General features: G+C 36.2%; 1 protein-coding gene across 1 annotated transcript; it reads right to left on the reverse strand.

The window, feature by feature from the left end:
* Nucleotides 1-3589: 3589 nt before the first annotated feature.
* On the reverse strand, nucleotides 3590-16297 carry igfn1.1 (immunoglobulin like and fibronectin type III domain containing 1, tandem duplicate 1). Its single transcript, XM_062415926.1, has 16 exons — nucleotides 16173-16297; nucleotides 15901-16014; nucleotides 15642-15810; nucleotides 15089-15361; nucleotides 10751-10875; nucleotides 10432-10573; nucleotides 9949-10242; nucleotides 9533-9829; nucleotides 8096-8275; nucleotides 7853-7984; nucleotides 7441-7749; nucleotides 6743-6828; nucleotides 6464-6656; nucleotides 6070-6366; nucleotides 4818-5144; nucleotides 3590-4700 (listed from the first exon to the last, which is right to left on the reverse strand). The coding sequence occupies exons 1-16, from the start codon at nucleotides 16224-16226 to the stop codon at nucleotides 4696-4698; spliced, it is 2997 nt and encodes a 998-aa protein (XP_062271910.1). The 5' UTR covers nucleotides 16227-16297; the 3' UTR covers nucleotides 3590-4695.
* Nucleotides 16298-19621: the final 3324 nt, after the last annotated feature.

Raw genomic sequence — 19621 nt, forward strand, 5'->3', positions numbered from 1 at the left:
CTTGATTTAGTAAACAGCTGCTCCGAAAACACAAACAATAAACAAAAATAAGACACACTAAAGACCCCACAGTTACATTTTCAATTAATAAGTTTGGTTTGGATCCAATATATTTAAGCCAAACTTATGCAAGTTGCTTTGGTTTTTACTTGAGGATTGTCAGACTGGATAAGCTGCAACGATGAATCATTTAGTAAGTCGATTTAATCGAATAATGTATATTTCGATAACTTATTTTAATTTTTTTTTTTACAAAGAAAATAAATGCTAAAATTCTGTGGTTCCAGTTTCTTAAATCTGAATATTTTCTGGTTTCTTTAGTTTTAAGTTATGATAAACTGAATATTTTGGTTTGGGAATATCTAGGTTGCATCCTTGGCTTTGGGAAATATTGACTGACATTTTAAAGACCAAGAGACTAATCAGTTAATAAAGACAATATTCAACAGATGAATTGATCCTCTCATAACAATGCACAGCATATCCTGGAATGTACAGTATTCTTGAGATGTTAGCATGGCCTGACCACTGTTGGTAAATATGAGAATCACCATCTGTCCAGCACAAAATTAATCTCTTCCAGATTATTTGTATGGTGTAATGATTATCATAGCTAATTTAATTTCTTTTTTTTGACAATTTAATTTATTATCATTATAAATTAAAGCCCATCCTTGGAGGGACTAAAGATGTAATGGGACATAGTTTATTCACCCCTCCAATTACAAAAAAAGGGGAAATTGTGGCTTTTGTTGTGTTTTGGGAAGTCATGATTGAAAATTGAGGGAAATATCTATATTTCAGGAAACTGCTGCAAGGATCTCTGAACAAGTAACCCTATCTGTACTATAAATGAAGGATTCCTGTGATCACAAAATGCTTAACATGCTCTGCATAGATTCCTGTAAGTGACCGGCCTAATTTTGCCGTCAGTAGGTCACATACCTCATAAAACTATCCATCATGATTCCGGATATGACGTCAAGTGGTTGGCTGCAAATGCTACAAGACTCATAACTATCTTTGCACTCAGGTTTTATTTTCTTTTAAGCTCTGAATTATTGAAAGAAAATGGTGAAAATATAATAAAATAATAAGTTACCATTGGCAAATATTGGTCAGTTAAAAACAGTCTCTTTTCTTTTTTCTGTAGTTGAGTTATTAAATTGTTGTTATGAAACTAGAACAAAAAATATTTTGATGATTAAGAATCACTTAATAACTTTAACAAATACATCATTATCTCCTGCAGTTATATCCTCCAGCCTGCATCGCCAAATTTGCTTTAAGAACAATGTAATTGACCATACATCCTGCTTTTAAAACATAATGTAAAACACATTTCACTAAGTATGGAAGTACTGTAAGTATATCTTCACCTGGATACTAGTTATTCTGTAATTGATTCATTTTCATTATGAAACATTTTATTTCAAATGCTGAAAAGGGTCACATTAGTACACTGATATGAATTAAAGACAGTATACTTTCTTAGTCTTCAGAATAGCATGTATTCTTACTTAAAGCGTTTTACTCTGTAAAGATTAAATTTGAAAGGTAAAATCTAAAATCGATGTAATATTATACAAACAAATATCACATATATGTGATCAAAATATCTTACTGTAACTTAAGTACTCAAGTATAAACTAATATTAGCGCCTCTATCCACTTTGCGTTCCCTGATTTTTATCATAATATTAGACTAATGAAAGGACACTTTTGTTCATGGATTATAATTAATAGCCACTTAAACTATGAGCACTGAATACATTTAAGTGATTTATACAGAAGTCTTTCAGTCACCAGCATATTTGATAGTTTTGTACACTTAGTACACTGCTGGACAGCTATATTTATCTGAGACAAAAAATAGCTCTGCCAAGGGTGTTATGATAGGACTGATTTATGAATTACTTGTCAGGTCTGTATCCTAAATATATGAGCTTTATTTAATACAACATATTATTTAATTTGACATATTCTTTGTGCAATAAAATGCTAAATAAAATATCACTTTCAAGCTAAACAGCATATTTTAACCCTTAGATCTTTGCAGCGAGAAAGTGTAGGAGTCATTTCAATATGATTACACAAGTAAGATTTAGTTTTTTGTCCAACCATAGAAACTATAGCCTGCATTTATCAACATTTTTATGATTTCACATCAGGTTCTGACAACCCTGCTTTATTTAAAATATGTAATTTGATCAACTATTAGATTACAGCATTACTGGTATTTCATCATATTGAATTTGAGACTAACTGGAATCATAAAAATTGCTGTCAGCATGCAGTGTTAATTAGAATTCTTTCTTCAAATAACTAAGTAGATCGCATTACCATATAAACCTTAAGTTAATGTACGCTGACATGCAAACAAAGTACTTTAACTGGATTAAAGAGCTGATGGTAAAATATCAAAGAATATTTCTCAGTATCTTTTAAATGTACTTACAGTACTTTTTTTAAAGTAAACTGCTGTTCTTCGCTGTGAGCTGCCAGCCAGCTCCAACTGATTCTTGAGTGTGGGCAGACTGTTTTGAGAGGCAATAAAGCCTTTCAAAGTCACTCAGGGCAACTTAACCCAGTGCTTATTCACTGTGGCTCTTGGGGATAGGTTTACTGACATGCACTTTGGCCCTAAAATTCTATAGGTTCTTGAAAAGGGGACACCAGAGGAAATGCAGCTGTGAAGTTTTCTAATCCCTCCCTCAAAACTCAAATTTCAGCTGTACTGTAGTACTGCAGCAGGGTGCTTTTGGCTGCTCTTATTAAAAAGGGAAGTCTCATGGGAAGTGGCATAGTAATAACATGGCTGAACTGCCTTGGAATTAGCTTAACTTTACGAGTAGGTGGTCTAATCTTCATCTCAACACACAGTCAAGAGGTAAGCATCAATTCAATTTTGACTTTTTAAGCTCCTTGCAATAGTTTGGTCTGCATGTTTAGACATATCAGGGTTAATGAATCATAATATCAGATTGCTGCAAGCCTTTCCCAAAAATATGACCATTTGCACAAATGCTCTTATTTACACTTACACTGTTCTGGAAAAATCAGACAGAAAATAAAAAAAGGTCAACTTCATTCTGACATTAATGAGCCACAATTATTTTTGCTATCTTTTTAAACTGAAAAAGAAGAGAAATAAGTTAAACAGTATTATTTTTGTTGGCATTAATTTAGCATATGAAGCACTTATGTTTAAACATGAGAAGTGTCATCCTGCACTTCTCACTCACATTGAAGCTCAGGGTGCAACTGTTGACCTGCTCATCTTCAGTGACTCTAAACTTGGACTAATGTCTGACCCCACAAAAAATATGCTCCGAGAGGTAATACAAGAAGACTGGACATAAATTATTCACATAAACCTTCATGGAGGTGAACAAGTGGTATGAATTTTGATACTTGCTTGCTATGTTGAGGCTTGACCAGTGTGCTACAATCTATGTCACAGCCTGTATTCATAGATTTATATGCAAGTATTTTTTGTTAATCTTTATACACATAAATGCACTTTCTGTTACGTAGTACTAGCTGTTTTTCAAAGTGACATGCACATGATCAAAAATTCCGCATCATAATGGGTGTAGGAAATATTTATTTACACCAAACCCACACACAATTTCAAAAGAATGACATACTATAACAAACTATCATGTCAATCTTTCATGTCAGTATGTCTTATTTGGTGTGTCTTACCAATGAAAGATTGCACACCATAATTGAGCGAAAATAATGATTGCAACAAGTCTCTAAACACATTAACAGAAACCTGACACCTAAAAATAAATTGAAAGATACCAGAACAGACACACAGGTGACATATTAAAGGAAAAAATTGTACAAGTCTCAATTTTTCACCCCAATAATGAGGGGATCTGGTGACTGTGGGGGGCATTTTGCTGGCATGGTTTGGGTCCACTTGTCACTGCAAATCAATACAAAGTTGTTCTGGGTGATCAAAGTGATTGGGATACTAGGATAAAACAGCTCTATCCTGACAGGAGTGGTCTCTTCCAGGATGAAAATGCCCCTATCCATAAGACACAAGAGATTTTCGACCATCATCGAAGCACTAAATGAGGGAATATTGTGAAAACTGGATGTCGTCAGTGGTGACCCAACACCGTACTAAAACCCTTTATGTTGGTTTTTCCTTTAATCTGTCACCTATCTGTAATGTCATAAGCTTTAGGCAAAACACATTTTATTTAAATTGTACTTTAAAAACCAATAAAACACAACTACACAGTTCTCAGTTCTGTATTTAACTATTTTTGCTGTTATTATAGTTACATAAGGTGAATATTTGCTGTTTCTGATCAAGATGTAAAACATGCAAAATTCCACTGTATAATTATTTCAAGCTTCTTTTTAGTAATTATGATTGCACAGTAGAATCAAACAAAACATGTTGTGGCTTCTATTTCACTAACATTTGTTTGCCTAAAACCTTATTCTGGCTACTACCTTGAATAAATACCGTTATTTGTAGGAATTTGTTGAACTCAAACAGAAAAACAACTTAAAGGAAAGTGTCAAAAGCAATATTTTGTATTCCTACATTGTGCATTTATCTGGGTTGGCTCAACTCTAAAGATACAGTATGCATTATCTGTGCACCGAAATTGAAACTTAATTTCTGTCAGGGTTTTAGAACAAGTCTGCCATCTTCATCGTGTTTATTTAATCTGGAAAAAGAAAAAGAAGGGCAGTAATTAGTTTCAGATGTCAAAGATCAACACTGTATAACTTCAATGGAAAACATAGTGACAGTGCCTTCAAAGTACAATCTGGTAAAGATTTACCTCTGACACTGAGTTTAGTGGAGCACTCCGCTCTCCCAATAGGGTTTTCTGCAACAACTGTGTACTCCCCCATGTCTTTAGGTCCAACCCTTAATATAAGCATAGAGCAGACTCCACAGGTGTTGGAGATGAGATAGTTGGTGTTGGTATTCAGACTGATATTGTTGCGGAGCCATGTCACATGAGGTGTTGGATCTCCTTTTATAGCACAGCTCATGTAGCATTCATACCCTTGAGGAGCAGCATGCATTTTCAATGGGACAATGAACTTGGGAGGACACTGCAGATCACAGGTCTTTCTTTCAGGCATGATCAAGGTGAATTTTTCTGGAAAAAAAGAGGATATACATTGCAACAAATTAGTTTAAAGTATTAATACTGGATTGCATTTTTCTAACAGGAGAGCATGTGCAGTGATGATGGTGCTGTAGGTATGATTGGAATTTAAAGGTGCAGTACTTTTAGTTCCTGTGCATGTACTAAAATTGGTTGACGATGATCAGGCAGAGCAATGTAGAAATAATACTTATTTTCTGTTCCTGATGCAAAATGTGCCGGCCAAATTGTAAGGATAAGCCATGAAAAAGACATCTGAACAATACTTAATTTTGTGTGGTATAAATTGGATCAAATTCAATGGAATTTCTTTTTTTTTTTTTTTCTTTCACAAAACCCAGAATGCACTGGCTGTGTTGCCAGACTATTGCAGTTTGTCTTCTTTGTCTCTCTTTGTTGCAAGAAACATTTAGAAAAATAAATGTGTGTTTAAGCATGAAAGGATTGTAGATGCTTCTATGTGCCATTTTTTCCAAAAAGAAAAAAAAAAAGACTTAACTTTCTAAAGTGTTAAGTCCTGTGGGCTGCCATAGACAGGCATGGCACAAAAGATAAAGGCAAAAAAGCATACGGAACTGATATTGTGGGTGTGTTGGCACAGTACATGTTACAGGAATGGCATGGTACATCTATGGCCCCGTAGCATCAGTCTTTTCAAATCAACTATAGTAAAGTGGTTAAAGTAAAAGCACTGGTATAATATTTGAACATTCTTATGAAAGATGCATGAGGGAAGAAAGGACACAGTCAAATGAAGTCTGTTTGTAGCCTCAGTGCTTTTGTGGAGGGAATATATGGTTGTGTGTGTGTACTATGTCAGCATAAGCTTGCCTCAAATACAGATATTAGTTTGTTGTAGATGCACCTGGAAAACACAAGTTTCAACTTCAAATTTTAAATGAAAGTATAAGCATACCTTTTTTGCTTGTTATCAGCCACTTTGGTGATTCAGAGTGATCGGAGGAGCCCATGTCATTCTTTGCATAGACACGGAACTGGTATTCTCTGTCCGGCATGATATTGCAGGCTGTGAATTTATTGTTGAAGATGCGATCTGCAATTGTGTGCCATGCTCTCTTGTTTGAATCGCGCTTAGTCACCATGTAGTGCAGCCTGTCATCACGTTTCTCATCTGGAGATGGGGTCCAAGAAATGGTCACTGTGCCAGGCACATTTTCATCAACCTCCACTGGACCTGGTGGCTTCGGCTCATCTAGAGTAAAAATACAGAAAACGTTTTTCCTTTATTTTACTGTATATGGCCTACGAGTCAATTAATTTTTACTATGAAGCAGTTTTGCCAGACTCACCTGTGACTCTAATTTCAATGCTGAATGTTTCTTGACCAACAATGTTCTTAACAATGATAGTATAGATTCCAGTGTCTGAGCGCTCAGAAGAAGCAATCAGAAGCTGAGATGTGGCCTCTGCATTGCTGACTGTCACCTTTTTAGACACTGGCACTCCATCTTTCAACCAGGTGACGTCTGGCCATGGAGAGGCCTATAGAGAATATATAATTATAATCTCCAGACAGATTTTTCAGAGGACTATTTTATTCAACGTTTTGTTAATAAGTGTAATTTTACCTCAAAATTAATGTTGAATCGTGCAGAATTTCCTGCTCTCACCACCATGAAACTCTTGATTTTGGAATCCGTGAATCGTGGTCTCACTAGGTGAAGAGCATGTGTGAAAGTTAGTATTTGTCATTTATTTAAATGTTAACAATTGATTTTGTAAGAAGAAAGGACAAACCAGATAAATTACAACTCCAGCTATTTCTAGTGCAGTACACATTACCATATTACAAGTACTACACAAGTACCCTAACCCTTCATTCATCTTTTGTTTTCCTGATTCAAATGTCCCAAAAAGCTCCACTACCTATGTAATAATGCTACTTGAATCTAAAGTGAGTTCCTTTCAGTTATCTCCTATGCTATGTCTGAACCAGGATGCAGTTCTACTGATCGTGTTAACTTGGCATTGAGTTGGTGAAAAAGCTAAAACCTAAATAATCTCTTCAGGTTGAATGAAGTCAGTATTTTTCCATGTAGTCATGGTTTTCCTTTCAACCTTTGAGAAACAATCCCAGATTTATGTTTTGAATTCTAATCAGCACATCATGAACATAATTGTTTTTCAACCAGTAACACAAACTTATTAATGACGTCTTTAACTATTAAGTATTGTTACAGTTGAGTCATATACCAGTTCAGTATTTTGTAATACACAGTATTATACAGTTGTTTTACAGACGCAACTTTGAGGTTAATTTTCCTACCAGGAGGAGGCATAGCGAGGATGTAATTTTCCAGCTCCTGTGGCTCTCCCACTCCTCCATCATTGACAGCAATGACTCTCACCCAGTACATGGCCATGGACTTCATGCCTTTCACAGTAAAGAAATTCAAGGTTATTAGATTTGTATTGCAGCGCTCCCACTCTGTGCTTTCTGCAGGCCTGATCTCCACAAAATATCCCTTGGCTTCATCCTCAACCCCCTCAATGTCCTTGGGTTTGGTCCAAGCCAGGGACAGGGTTGTGTAGGTGGAATCTGTCACTTTAAGGTCTATGACTTTACCAGGAGGCTCTGTAAGACATGATTCATATTCAGTGTTGCAATTTCTGGGCTGTATGAAGTATTAGTATGATAAAATAATGACTGTCATAAATATTTCTAAATGGCCACCTACTTTTAGGGTCTCTGGCAAACACAAACTCAGATGGTGTACTGTATTCACCCGCTCCAGAGTTATTGATTGCTGACACACGAAATTCATACTCAATGCCCTCAATCACATCTTTAACAGCAAATTCTTTGTGTCCTGTACAGGGAAAGAACATGCTGAGTATTACACATCATACATATGTGATACAGGAATGACAGCAATATCATAAAATGATCAAACAGAAATAATATATGAATATAGAATAACCTTTGATCATCTCAGTATGTGGATTGACTTGGCCCCATAGATTGCTGCCCTTCTTGCGTTTTTCAAGGTTGTATCCCAGAATATTGGTTCCTCCAGTGTTTGCAGGAGGACTCCAGGAGAGGTTGATGCAGTCCTTGAAGGCGCTAACAATCTTTGGTGGTGATGGAGGTCCAGGGTATGCTGTACACATGAGATGTAAAAGATTGGGATCTGTGATCAGTGCTTTGTCTAAAAGGGATTACAAATTAGTTTTTTTTTTTTTTGTGAACTGTGAGGTAAATGATGGTGATGTTGGATTAATAAAACCTTGGTTACATATGGCGCTTTTCCACTATACAGTTCTAGCACTACTCGGTTCGACTCGACTCAACCTCGTTTTTTTTTTTTTTGCGTTTTCATTAGGGATAGTACCTGGTACCTGGTACTTTTTTAGTACCTGCTCTGCCGAAGTTCCAAGCGAGCCAATACTAAATGTGACATCAACAGACTGCCGGCCACTGATTGGTCAGAGAGTCTTCACTGGAAGAGTCATGAGCCGTCCCACACAAGAATCAAACCCAGCATTTTTAAATACTGGCAACAGCGTTACAGCCATACGGATCAATTTTCTTGCTTTGTGTGTGACAAAAACCCACATACAGCAGCAAGTACACCATCACCTCCATGTCCTCCATTGTTTATGTGTTTGTGACGCGTATAAAACAAAGTCACGGCAGTTTCGCGCAGCCGTGCTATGATGACCCCGCTCACGTTGAGTAGGTACTGTAGTAATGGAAAAGGTTGTTCCTGGTACCAAACCGAGTCGAGTCGAGCTGAGTAGTGCTAGAACTGTATAGTGGAAAAGCGCCAATAGTGACTACTTGTTGGCCTATTTGGTGAGCTACGGTAATATTTTGACAAAAGCTCTCAGAGCTTTTTTCTCTGTACTCTGCCATGTACTGCTCCTTTTTTTGTTATAAAGATTACAAATAATTTGACTCAATAAATAGTTATTTAAGAGAGGACAAAAGCCAGAGCAAGCTTGTTAGCTTGGTCGCCAACAGCACAAGAAGTTCACGCGGTGTATTCAAGAGAAGTATTTGTGGTATTGAGTCCTGTCTCATAACCATTCTTCTTTCGTGGAACAGTTAATACTTTGACAGAGGAGGGTTAGATATAACTGAATAGTGCAATACAACTGAAATTACTACAACAGCAATGACTCAACATTCTCTCAAAGACACTCTCAAGCAAGCTTTGTTATTGGTCAGTGGTGAAAATTTGTGTGTCAAAGTTTACAAGATTAAACTCTATTTGAAAGATGTGTTCACTCTTTATTTATAGTGATTCTTTTAAAATACATTTATTTCACTGTGAAATTTAGCCTTTTAAAATGCTGGTGTGACCACACTTTTGCTAAACAATGGTATATTTGAGATAATATTGGCTTGAATTTACCTTTTGTTCCGGCTTGAATGTCCTCCGTTTCCATCAGCTCGCTGATGCCCATTTCAGTCTCCGCTCTTATACGGTAGCAGTACCTCCTGCCATGGTCTACATCTTTGTCCTTATATTTGGCATCAGGACCAATTGGCCCCAACTTTTTCCAGGTATTGCGGCCAACTTGATTTCTTTCAAGGATGTAGTTGTCGATCTTGCAGCCACCGCAGTCTTTTGGGGTTCTCCACTTGAAATCAATTAGAGAAGCGGAAGCTTCGCCAATCTCCAGAGGTCCCATTGGAGGAGTGGGTTTATCTGTCCAACAACGGAGTAGCATATGGAATATTAATCTGTGATGAAACCATTGACTAAAGTGTGAAATATTATCGGTACGTCAAAATAAATGTTTGTAGTTTTTAGTTTCCAATACGCACCCAGTACAATAAGCTGGCTGAAGGCCTCAATAGTGCCAAACTCATTTTTGAGTTTTATCTTGACTTCACCACTGTCCTTGCGCTGCAGCTTCATTAGATGCAGACGAGTGTAACCGTCTGAGTTCTCTATCTTGATATTTGATTCTTCTGATAGCTCTTCACCGTCAAGGTACCACTGAACTTTTATAGGATCCTTTCCAACAAACGGTAATTTGAAGGAAGCTTTGTGTCCTTTCTTCACGGTTACTGGAGTTTTAAATACTTCCAGTTCTTCAGGATCAAATCTGGGTGGATCTAAAAGGATTGTTAAAACATGCATACAGATATTTTAAGCAGCTTCATGCTATCTGTATTTATTTTAGATAAGTGTTTGAGTAAGTTCTTTTAAAAATACATTTTCAGTATGGCCATGACTTATTGCCTTTCTCTATTAAATGATTCAAGGAAAGTGATTTTTGGAAGTTTTTTTTTTTTTTTTTTTACCTTCAACAATAATCAAGGACTCTGTCTTCCGTCCATCTGCTTCAAATTTATATTTTCCAGAATGTTCCTCTGTGACTTTGTTAATTTTCAGCCTGTGGAAAGTTCCGTCTTTTGAAATGGTTATATCGTCAGATGGTTGAATCTGGAATATACATTACACACATTTAAACCAATACATCACTATAACTAAACAAATATAAATAAAGTCTCATCTGAAACATATTAATACATATTAATCACCAATTTCCACTGGACTATATTAGTGCAATAAAATCCAAGAATATGCTACATAATTAGCACATTTAAACCTAGGCATTACCTCACTTCCATCTTTGTACCATTTTCCCTCACAGTCTTCTCTGCTCACTTTACACTCCAGCTCTGCTGCTTCTCCAATAATGGCTTTGCAGTCAGAGAGCCCAGCATGAAAGTGAACTCCTGGGTCTGAGGATTCATCAACCAGTAAGTTAGTGAATGCAAAGATTCTGTGGCGTACACAAAGCTGCTTTAAGGTTTTGTACTTGATCATCTACAAATACAATGAAATCATTTGTCTCTGTATAGGTGAATGCATGGTCCATACACTTGTATGTGATTCAAGTGTGTATACACTTACCTTGCAGTCAAACAATACAAATTAGAATTTTATTTCTGCTTTTCTGTTGACATCATGTATTTTATTTCAGTTGATCATAAAATACATGTTAAAAAGCAGTTTTGATATCAGAAAATATAACATTTGAAGAGAGTATGTAATCCAGATTTGTAAGAAGAGCAAATTTGCCTTTACTTGAATCTTGATGATGTTTTCTTGGTTAATGTGTAGCTTGATTGTCCGGTTTGGTAAAGGTCTTCTCCAACTTCAGTTTGGAGAGTTGAAATCTTAATGCGGCTCATAAGAAAGTCATCATCGAGGCATTTGTTTGCCTCTCTTCATTTGTCATGAAAGAACTATTGAACCCTTAAAAGAAATACCCTGGAAATACTTGCTCATGTAATGCCCAACTCAGGACTGACTGTTCCTTCGTCAGTGGAAGAAATGAACATTTTGTCTTTTTGAAGTGAAAATCCTCAATGTGAGGAAATTGTTTTAGAGCATGGTCATCCTCCAGTGTCTTCAAGGTTGTCTTCAATCTTCAAATTATGCAAGAGTGTGACTGCACACAAGTGTTGCAGTTGTCATCTCAAGAAATAAATTGGTTCTGCAATTGCTCATTTGAATAATTAACCTCAATGCACCGACTCATCCTGAATTAACATTTAAAAAGCCAGCAAGATTGTTAATACAGATGCACACAGAGCACATACGTATTTAAACATTACTTACAAACACATACAGTGCACACGCTCACAATACATTTGAGGCGGAAATGGACACGTACGTATTGAACAATGAATTGCCTAATAGCATCTGTCCTGCAAGGCATAGAAATAAAATGATTTAACTGATACTGATCTATTGTTTACCAAACATGAGGCTTATGTATATTTTCATTAATTTTACTACTATAGAAACTGAAGGAGTAATTATGTGTGCTATAGGCAAAAATCATTAATGCATCAAATTTAGCATTTTCTAGAGGCACTCAAGGTTAAATCCACTCGTGTTGAACTCTGTGATCATTCTAAAAGGCCATTTAACCAATTAGAGATCAAATCTAGCATTCTTACCAGAGGTCACACACTTCTGATGTTAACCCTCAAACCACTGGAAAAGTCATCTGATCATCAAATGACTTTGGTCAGTGACAGTGCTTCACATGCAGCAGTTAATGCAGCGCCCGTAATCTTACCACTAACTGTTTCCACGATCAATGGGCCTTGTCGTGCCCGGCCTGAGCGCTTGCCAGCTGCTGCTGCTGGCTGATCGCCGTCTGCACCCTCACCATTTTCAGCAGATTCATCACTGCCTGCTGGCCCGGTGCCACTTTCACCTCTGGTGCCCCTTTCACCTCTGGTGCCACTTTCACCTCTGGTGCCACTTTCACCCCTGGTGCCACTTTCACCCCTGGTGCCACTGGCTTCTCTGTTTTTTTCTTTTCATTTTTAGGGGATATCATCGTAATTACCATCAATCCAATGTTTCTCATTTTCTGTTGGATATGCCTTACAAATAACATTAATGAAAACATTAACAATAACAATTAAAATGTCAACATGGAGCATAAAAACAATCAGCAGCAACAACAGAGAAAACAAACATTAACTTCAATGTAGAAGAGGAGAGGGTTGGAAAAGGTGATTTTCAACTGGCTATTCAAGAATGTTTGCATATTGGAAGTCACTTGATTGACTCAAGGCCCTGAATGATTGTGGCAGAAAGGAAAAACAGAAAGGGGTTGTTTTTCATTTTGCAGTTAAAACTATTTTTCTATCACTTTTACCACAAAGACAAAGTAGACAGACAAAGTGATGCTGCTTCATTCTAATTTATGTGGCGTTCAGCAAAACTCAGTCATGACCTGGCACTTTTCGTTGTTCATAACTTAAACACTTCTGCTGTTATTCACCTTTTCCACTTTTTACCCTCCACATAACAATCTTGTACATGAATTACAGCATTTAAAACAACATGAGGACAAACATTTCTACAAACATAAAAGCACATGTAGCACGCACAAAACACAAATATAGATCATATCTATATTTTTTTCAAGTTCAGGATTACATATGGGAGAATACAGACTTGAGCATAGCATATTTATTATGCTATGCTACTTATTGTTTCTCAGGAGAGGTGCAAAAGGCAAACGTATGATGATTATGTTTTACTTATTAGTGTTGGCTAAATTAATATTAATTTAGCAGATAATTATTTGATATTAACTTATTTTGTAATAAGTTAATACTCACCCAGGGTTTTAAATTGCTTTTGTACTAAAAACCACGTCAGCAATTAAATTTCCTGGGACTCATGAACACTGCAAGGGTTTTCAAGAATTAATAAAAATAATACTTAACCCATGCTAAAGCCTTACACATCCTGGATAAAACAAGTTCCGTCACCGATGCTTGACAGGACCTTCCTGATGATAAGATTTATCCGGGCAAGGCAGAGCACGTTAGAGCCTTGTAAGGTGTCGGTGTTATACACGTTAAGAGTTAATGCAGTTGTGTCTAAGTTAGGAAGTGTTTAGAATTTCCTAAAGTCATTTTCATTTCCAAATGACTTTATAGATCAGTAGATCTTCTACAACATGCAACCTTTGATATCTCTTACCAACAGCAGCTTCTTCATTCGCCACAATTTTCTTTTTGGCACGTTTTCCTTTTTTCCCAGATTTTTCACCTTCTTGATTTTCAGTTTCCTCATCACTATAATCTCCTATTAGTAATAATAAATAGCAGCTTTATGAAAATATGTTACGCATACCCAAATCCAAAAAAATACTATCATAATAAGAATGTTGAACTAATAAAGACTTTACTCTGACTAACATTAATATGAAATACTTACTGAAAACTTTCAGCTGTCTACTCTGAGCAAAACCATCATCCGTTCCAGTTTTTTTATTTGAAAAATTCTGTTCTAAATTCTTTTTGAAAGCATTTTCTTTTGATTGAAGATTTTTTTAAAGATTCACTTTTAAGATAATTCTGAAAGATTGTTGAAAAGACCAACAGCAATAACAATAAGAATCAAGAAAATTGTTAAATGTAAATATAAGAAAGAATGTGATGAAAAGAGCAGACTAATATCAAAACAGACAAAAACATAAACAGAATACAAAACCCTTTTACTGCTACTATCACTGATATGTAATAAAGATAATAACATTTCCAAATTTGGAAGAATTTTTTGCTGTTAAGTCTATCAGCATACACAACAGTGAGAACTGATTTCTTACCTATCACTGTATCTGGAACAAGTGGACCATCCCTCACACGTTTTTTGCGTTTCCCTCCTTCTCCATCTTCCTCATATTCATCTTCGCCTTCACCTGTTCCAGCTCCGGCTCCAGCTGCACCTCCTTCACCACCGGCACCAGCACCAGCACCGGCACCAGCACCAGCACCAGCACCAGCACCGGCACCAGCAGTTCCATCAACTCCAACACCTCCACCAACCCCAGCTCCGCCAGCACCACCAGCACCACCAGCACCACCGGCACCACCGGCACCAGCAGCACCACCGGCACCAACGGCACCAGCAGCACCAGCAGCACCACCAGCACCAGCAGCACCACCAGCACCAGCAGCAGCATCTGCAGCAGCTTTCCTGGCAGCTGCAGCTGCAGCTTTCTCCTTGGCAGCTGCAGCCCTAGCAGCAGCTTTGGCTTCAGCAGCTGCCTTTCTAGCTGCTTCTGCGTCAGCCCAGGCCTGTTCGTCTGCGGCGTTCTTTTCTGACTGGAACTTCTTGGCAAGTGCCATTTTCTCTTCCATTTCTTTCAAATACTTTTCCTGCTGTTCCTTAGCTATTCTCATAAGATCGTCATCATCACCACCTCCAGCCATAGTTGTTTTGCGAGCTGCCTTCTTTCCTTTGTTAGCAGGATTTTTGTCAACTACGAAAAAACATATATCACATGTATTAATACATTTTAGCTGAAAGTTACATTCAGAATTAGATTAGATTTAGGTTTGGAGTTGGCATTCATACTGTGTTCATATTGATAATCCACAAATATGACTAAAATTGGGATAATTATTTTCTCACCTTCAACTACAAGCCAGGCATTGCAAGATTTGATTCCTGCCACCGCCGCATAGATACCAGCATCCAAAGGCATACAGTCACGCACAATCAACTTGTGGATAAGTTTATCTTCAGAACAAGAGATTACATGTTTTTGACCATTTGTCAATGGAGCATTTTTGCCAAGCCATTTGATCTCATCCATGGGTGCAGTCAGGACACACTGAAAGAGGGCGTCCTCTCGCTCTGTTGCCTTAACCTCTCGTATTTTGACAGCAAAGTCAACTTCAGGCACTGCAGGATTACAAAGACACAAAACAGACAAAAAGAAACAGGCTTTTAATATTTCAATATGTTCCCTCCGTTTTCTGAACTGCTTATTTTGCACTTAATTACAAATAAAGTTAAGAGCATTTTCAAAAACAACATACAACAAAAAGTTAGTTTTATACAAAAAAACTTACAAACTTACTTTTAGTGTGGTCTGATTGTATTATTGTGTGTCAGTTAATCCTTGAAAAGTAACTTTATTTATTCTATTAGAATCTAATTTATCACATACTTGAAGACTTACCTTTAAAATCTGAGGAGAATACATTGACGCCCTCAACATCCACTGAGTACAGTCCAGCATCTTCTGTGCCTAGTTTTTTAATTGTAAAAACAAATTTCTTGCCAACTTGTTTCAAACAGTGTTTTACGCCTTCGGTCTCTTCTTTCGAGAATTGAATCATGACGCCATCCTGCAGTGTTTAGGGACACGTTGTCATTTTGATAATCGATCATTAAAAAAACCAGCAAGACAATACTGAACATGAGACTCAATGTCTCACCTTGTACACAAAGATTTTGCTGGTTGGATCCTTGAGGTCCATGTCCAGCTCAATTGTTGCACAGTCGTTCGCCTTCACATCAATATGTTTCAGCGTGTTGATGTGTGACACAAACTAGATTTAAAAAAAAAAATACAAAATAGTTAAAATCAATAAGTCTGCCCATATAAAAAACTTCAAACACCAACAAAAAACAAAACAGATCTGCATAAATAGATATTTTGACAGAGAGTCTCCTTATATAATGAAAGCTTAATTTAAAGGCCATTTACCGCCGCAAGCTCCTCCTCTCTCTCTCTCTTCATTTCGTTAAGTTTCTTCAGCATTCCACGGAAGTCAGTGATACCGTACTCAGCACAGATGCTCTCATAGTCTTTCTTGTCTGCACTAAGGAGAATCTCCCAGACCTTTTCATCATCCAGCATTGGCTTTTGATGACGTGATCCATCTTCATTACTGTAGAGTAAAAAATCATTTTCCACTGAAAAATGTAATCTCATACTGTCATTGAAAAATCTCTTTTTGAATCATTGTCATATAACAGTTTATTTTAACAGCACATAGCCAAGTTTACATTATTTTACTCACCGTTTTTTTAGTTTTTTTCTGAGGTCTGATACATCTGAGGGAGCACAACCAGAAATATACGTTTGTCACTGAATATTTATGTCATGCTTTGTCTTGTACAAAGGTGTTAAAATGGAGCAGCTTCCATTTACCTTAATTGACAGTGTGTTATCATATAATACATGTATTAAAGCTGTGTTTAATAGGTAAAAGAAGAGACAGGAGACAATCATATGTAGTTGACACCCTATAAAGTATAATTTCATGCTCAAATAACATTTTTCCCTCACACACATTATCTGAACTATCAAACAAAATGTAAAGCTATGTCCTAAACAAAGCTCAGGCCAGAAAAAGCTGTAATGACTGACATTCGGATCGTTCTAATATCTGCTGCACCTTTCATGTTCTTTGAAAAAAAGGAAACTATAACAATAATAAACCAGATCAAACCAACAACCATCCATGTTGGTGAACCAAAGCATGCTATGTTTGACTCATGCAGACTACATTTTGAACGCTGCTGTTCAGTTTTTTGGACAGTCATTAATGTGTCAAGCATCAGTGCACAGTGACAGTGTGCTAATGTGACAGATGAACCATGACAGGCAGATTTTTTCCAAATAATTCAAATTAATTCATAAGATGTCAGGTTACTATGAAAATGTATAGGCTAGGTTGTAGCACAGAGAAATGGAGCTGCTGTATCATTCCTATTATTGTTAGCTTAAATACGTTCTATTAGCCTCTATTCATCCTTATACACAGCAGTTGGCTCAATTCCCTAAAAGTGTCTTATAAAAAATCGATAATTGTGTTTTTAATTGCAATGCTAGTTTGTTTATTAATGGGTGCTTTTTGTTTCTCACAGGAGCAGAGATAGTTTCTGATTATGTTGACTGCAGGTAAAATAAATATGCAGGTTACCACACCAAAAACACTGAGGGTCAAAATGTATTTGAAGTCTCACCTTCCACTTCTGTCTTTTTTTCAAGTTCCTTCTTTTTAGAGAATCCAACTATAAAAAAAAATATATTAAACTTAATTTACATAATCAATAAAAATATGCCAAATTCACACAATTTATATATAATGCACCTATGTACCACACTTGAGAGAAACAGTGATTCAAAGAGTGCTAAGGGTCTTACCTGCAATAACGTTTAAGACAACAGTGCAAACAGCCCTTCCAAATTCATTTGCTGCAAAACACTTGTAGGTGTCAGCATCCTCTGGAGTCACCTTTGGAAACTAATGAGATGTAATGGCATTTTTATTATCACTGAAAGCAGTTAGATTCTTAGGATTTAATATTTATACATGTATACATTTTACCTGCTGCTGCAAAGCTTACCTCAAGGGTATTCTCTTTAGCTGCTGGGTCATACTTTTGTTCGCACACACCAGGTTTAAAATTAATTTCTCCATTTGCTCTGCTCCATGTTACAGAAGGTATTGGCTCGCCCACAATTCTTGCTTTAAAAATTGCAAGTTTACCTGAAATAAGTTCAGAAAAACAGATTATATTTTGCTATATTTTTAGTAACTCTTCAGACACAGACCACATTTCCTCACTAATATGCTAATAATGCAATTAAATGTTTCTGTGTGAAATATTCTCTTTTTAGAGGGTAGTAGAAAATGAAAATGTACTATAACAAAGTGTGATAATCAATATCCTGAAGTCTTTCTCTTTGTCTTTTTTTCCTTCTTTATCCTTACCCTCTTGTAAAGTCAGAGCAATTGGTTTGCGGGTGAAATCTGGAGTTGTCTTTCCCTCTGGAAGTTCCTCCACAAATTGCGTAATCATGACACCAGGCACTTTTGACTTAATCTTGATGCCTATTGGAATAAAAAATATTAACAATTAGACAAGTGTAATGTATAACGGGAACCAGTTAAAGATAAATTCATTCATTCATAGTATACAGTACAGTATATTATTGATATTGTGAGGAGACACCTCTGTAATCCAGTAAACAGAAGTGTTGTATATTTGAAAAAAACATTTTTAAGAAAAGTTTACCAAGACTCTTAAGTGGGTGATAGATATAGTACAAATCTAAAACCAGTAGTAAACATTTGTCAGTGTAAACTTCACACATAGTCACATACTGTACAAATGTATGTGTCAAGTGTTTATCTGAAGGAGGTGCTGAGATGAAAATGCCACAATATTGACTGCCTAAAAAATAAAATGACCACGTAATGGTGGATGCAATCAAGTCATTGGCATAAATATATATATATATATATATATATATATATTTATGCCAATGACTATATATATATATATATATATATATATATATATATATATATATATATATATATATATATATATATATATATATATATATATATATATGTATGTGTGTGTTTTATATTAGCTTAATCCTAAAAAAAAATAAAAAAAATACTATTTAATAAAAAATGAAATACTATACTTAAAGATAATCTATCATTCTCCAGAAAGGATCACAGTAGCAACTGCAACATTCTGAACCTAATTAGGACTCTCTTGCAACTCAACCTTACCGTAAAATAGTATCACATTAGGATTGTTTGACCCGCCCAAAAGTTCTCCATTGCTATTTTGCAATAATAGAATGCTAGTACATTATTTATTCTCCGCCTTCTCTTCATTTCCGGTTTGTTGGCTGGGGTCTGATACTACATGCCCACAACAGGGAGAACATTGAGACCTCCATCTGGATTAATAGCCATCAATAGGCCAAGAGTAGGGTCAAAAACCTTAAACCTTTTCATAGAGAGAAATGTTATGAATGCAATGATCATAGGAACAAATATATGGCTATATTATACATTAAGACAATTGTAGTGGTAACTTTGTTAAATAAGGTCTAACCAAATTTTCTGTAATAACATACTTCGAAACTCACAGACCTGCTGATATTAGTAGTGAGTGTTTAATCCTAATTGTATAATCATGCATCCAAAAGTGATCGTATAATGCTTTATGTAAGTCAAAAACCCTGAAAGCTAACAGTGTTATGATAAAATTATTTCCATAAACATGAATGTTTATGTCTTGTTGAAAACGTGAATTAATATTTAAATGGTATATTTCTTTCAGGTCTAAACTGGCCTAACTGTATCCAGCTTGTCATATACTGTATATAGATATGACAAG

This window comes from Scomber scombrus, chromosome 3 (genome assembly GCF_963691925.1).
Source record: "Scomber scombrus chromosome 3, fScoSco1.1, whole genome shotgun sequence".
Lineage (NCBI taxonomy): Eukaryota > Metazoa > Chordata > Actinopteri > Scombriformes > Scombridae > Scomber > Scomber scombrus.

What these genes read in the sequence shown, in the direction of transcription:
- igfn1.1 (XM_062415926.1), bottom strand. Translation starts at nt 16,226, where the DNA reads ATGCTGAAGAAACTTAACGAAATGAAGAGAGAGAGAGAGGAGGAGCTT. An exon ending in CCTCGCTATGCCTCCTCCTG is followed by an intron (nt 6,829 to 7,440) that starts GTAGGAAAATTA and finishes CTCTTCACCTAG; the next exon opens with TGAGACCACGATTCACGGAT. An exon ending in GATTCAACATTAATTTTGAG is followed by an intron (nt 6,657 to 6,742) that starts GTAAAATTACAC and finishes TATTCTCTATAG; the next exon opens with GCCTCTCCATGGCCAGACGT.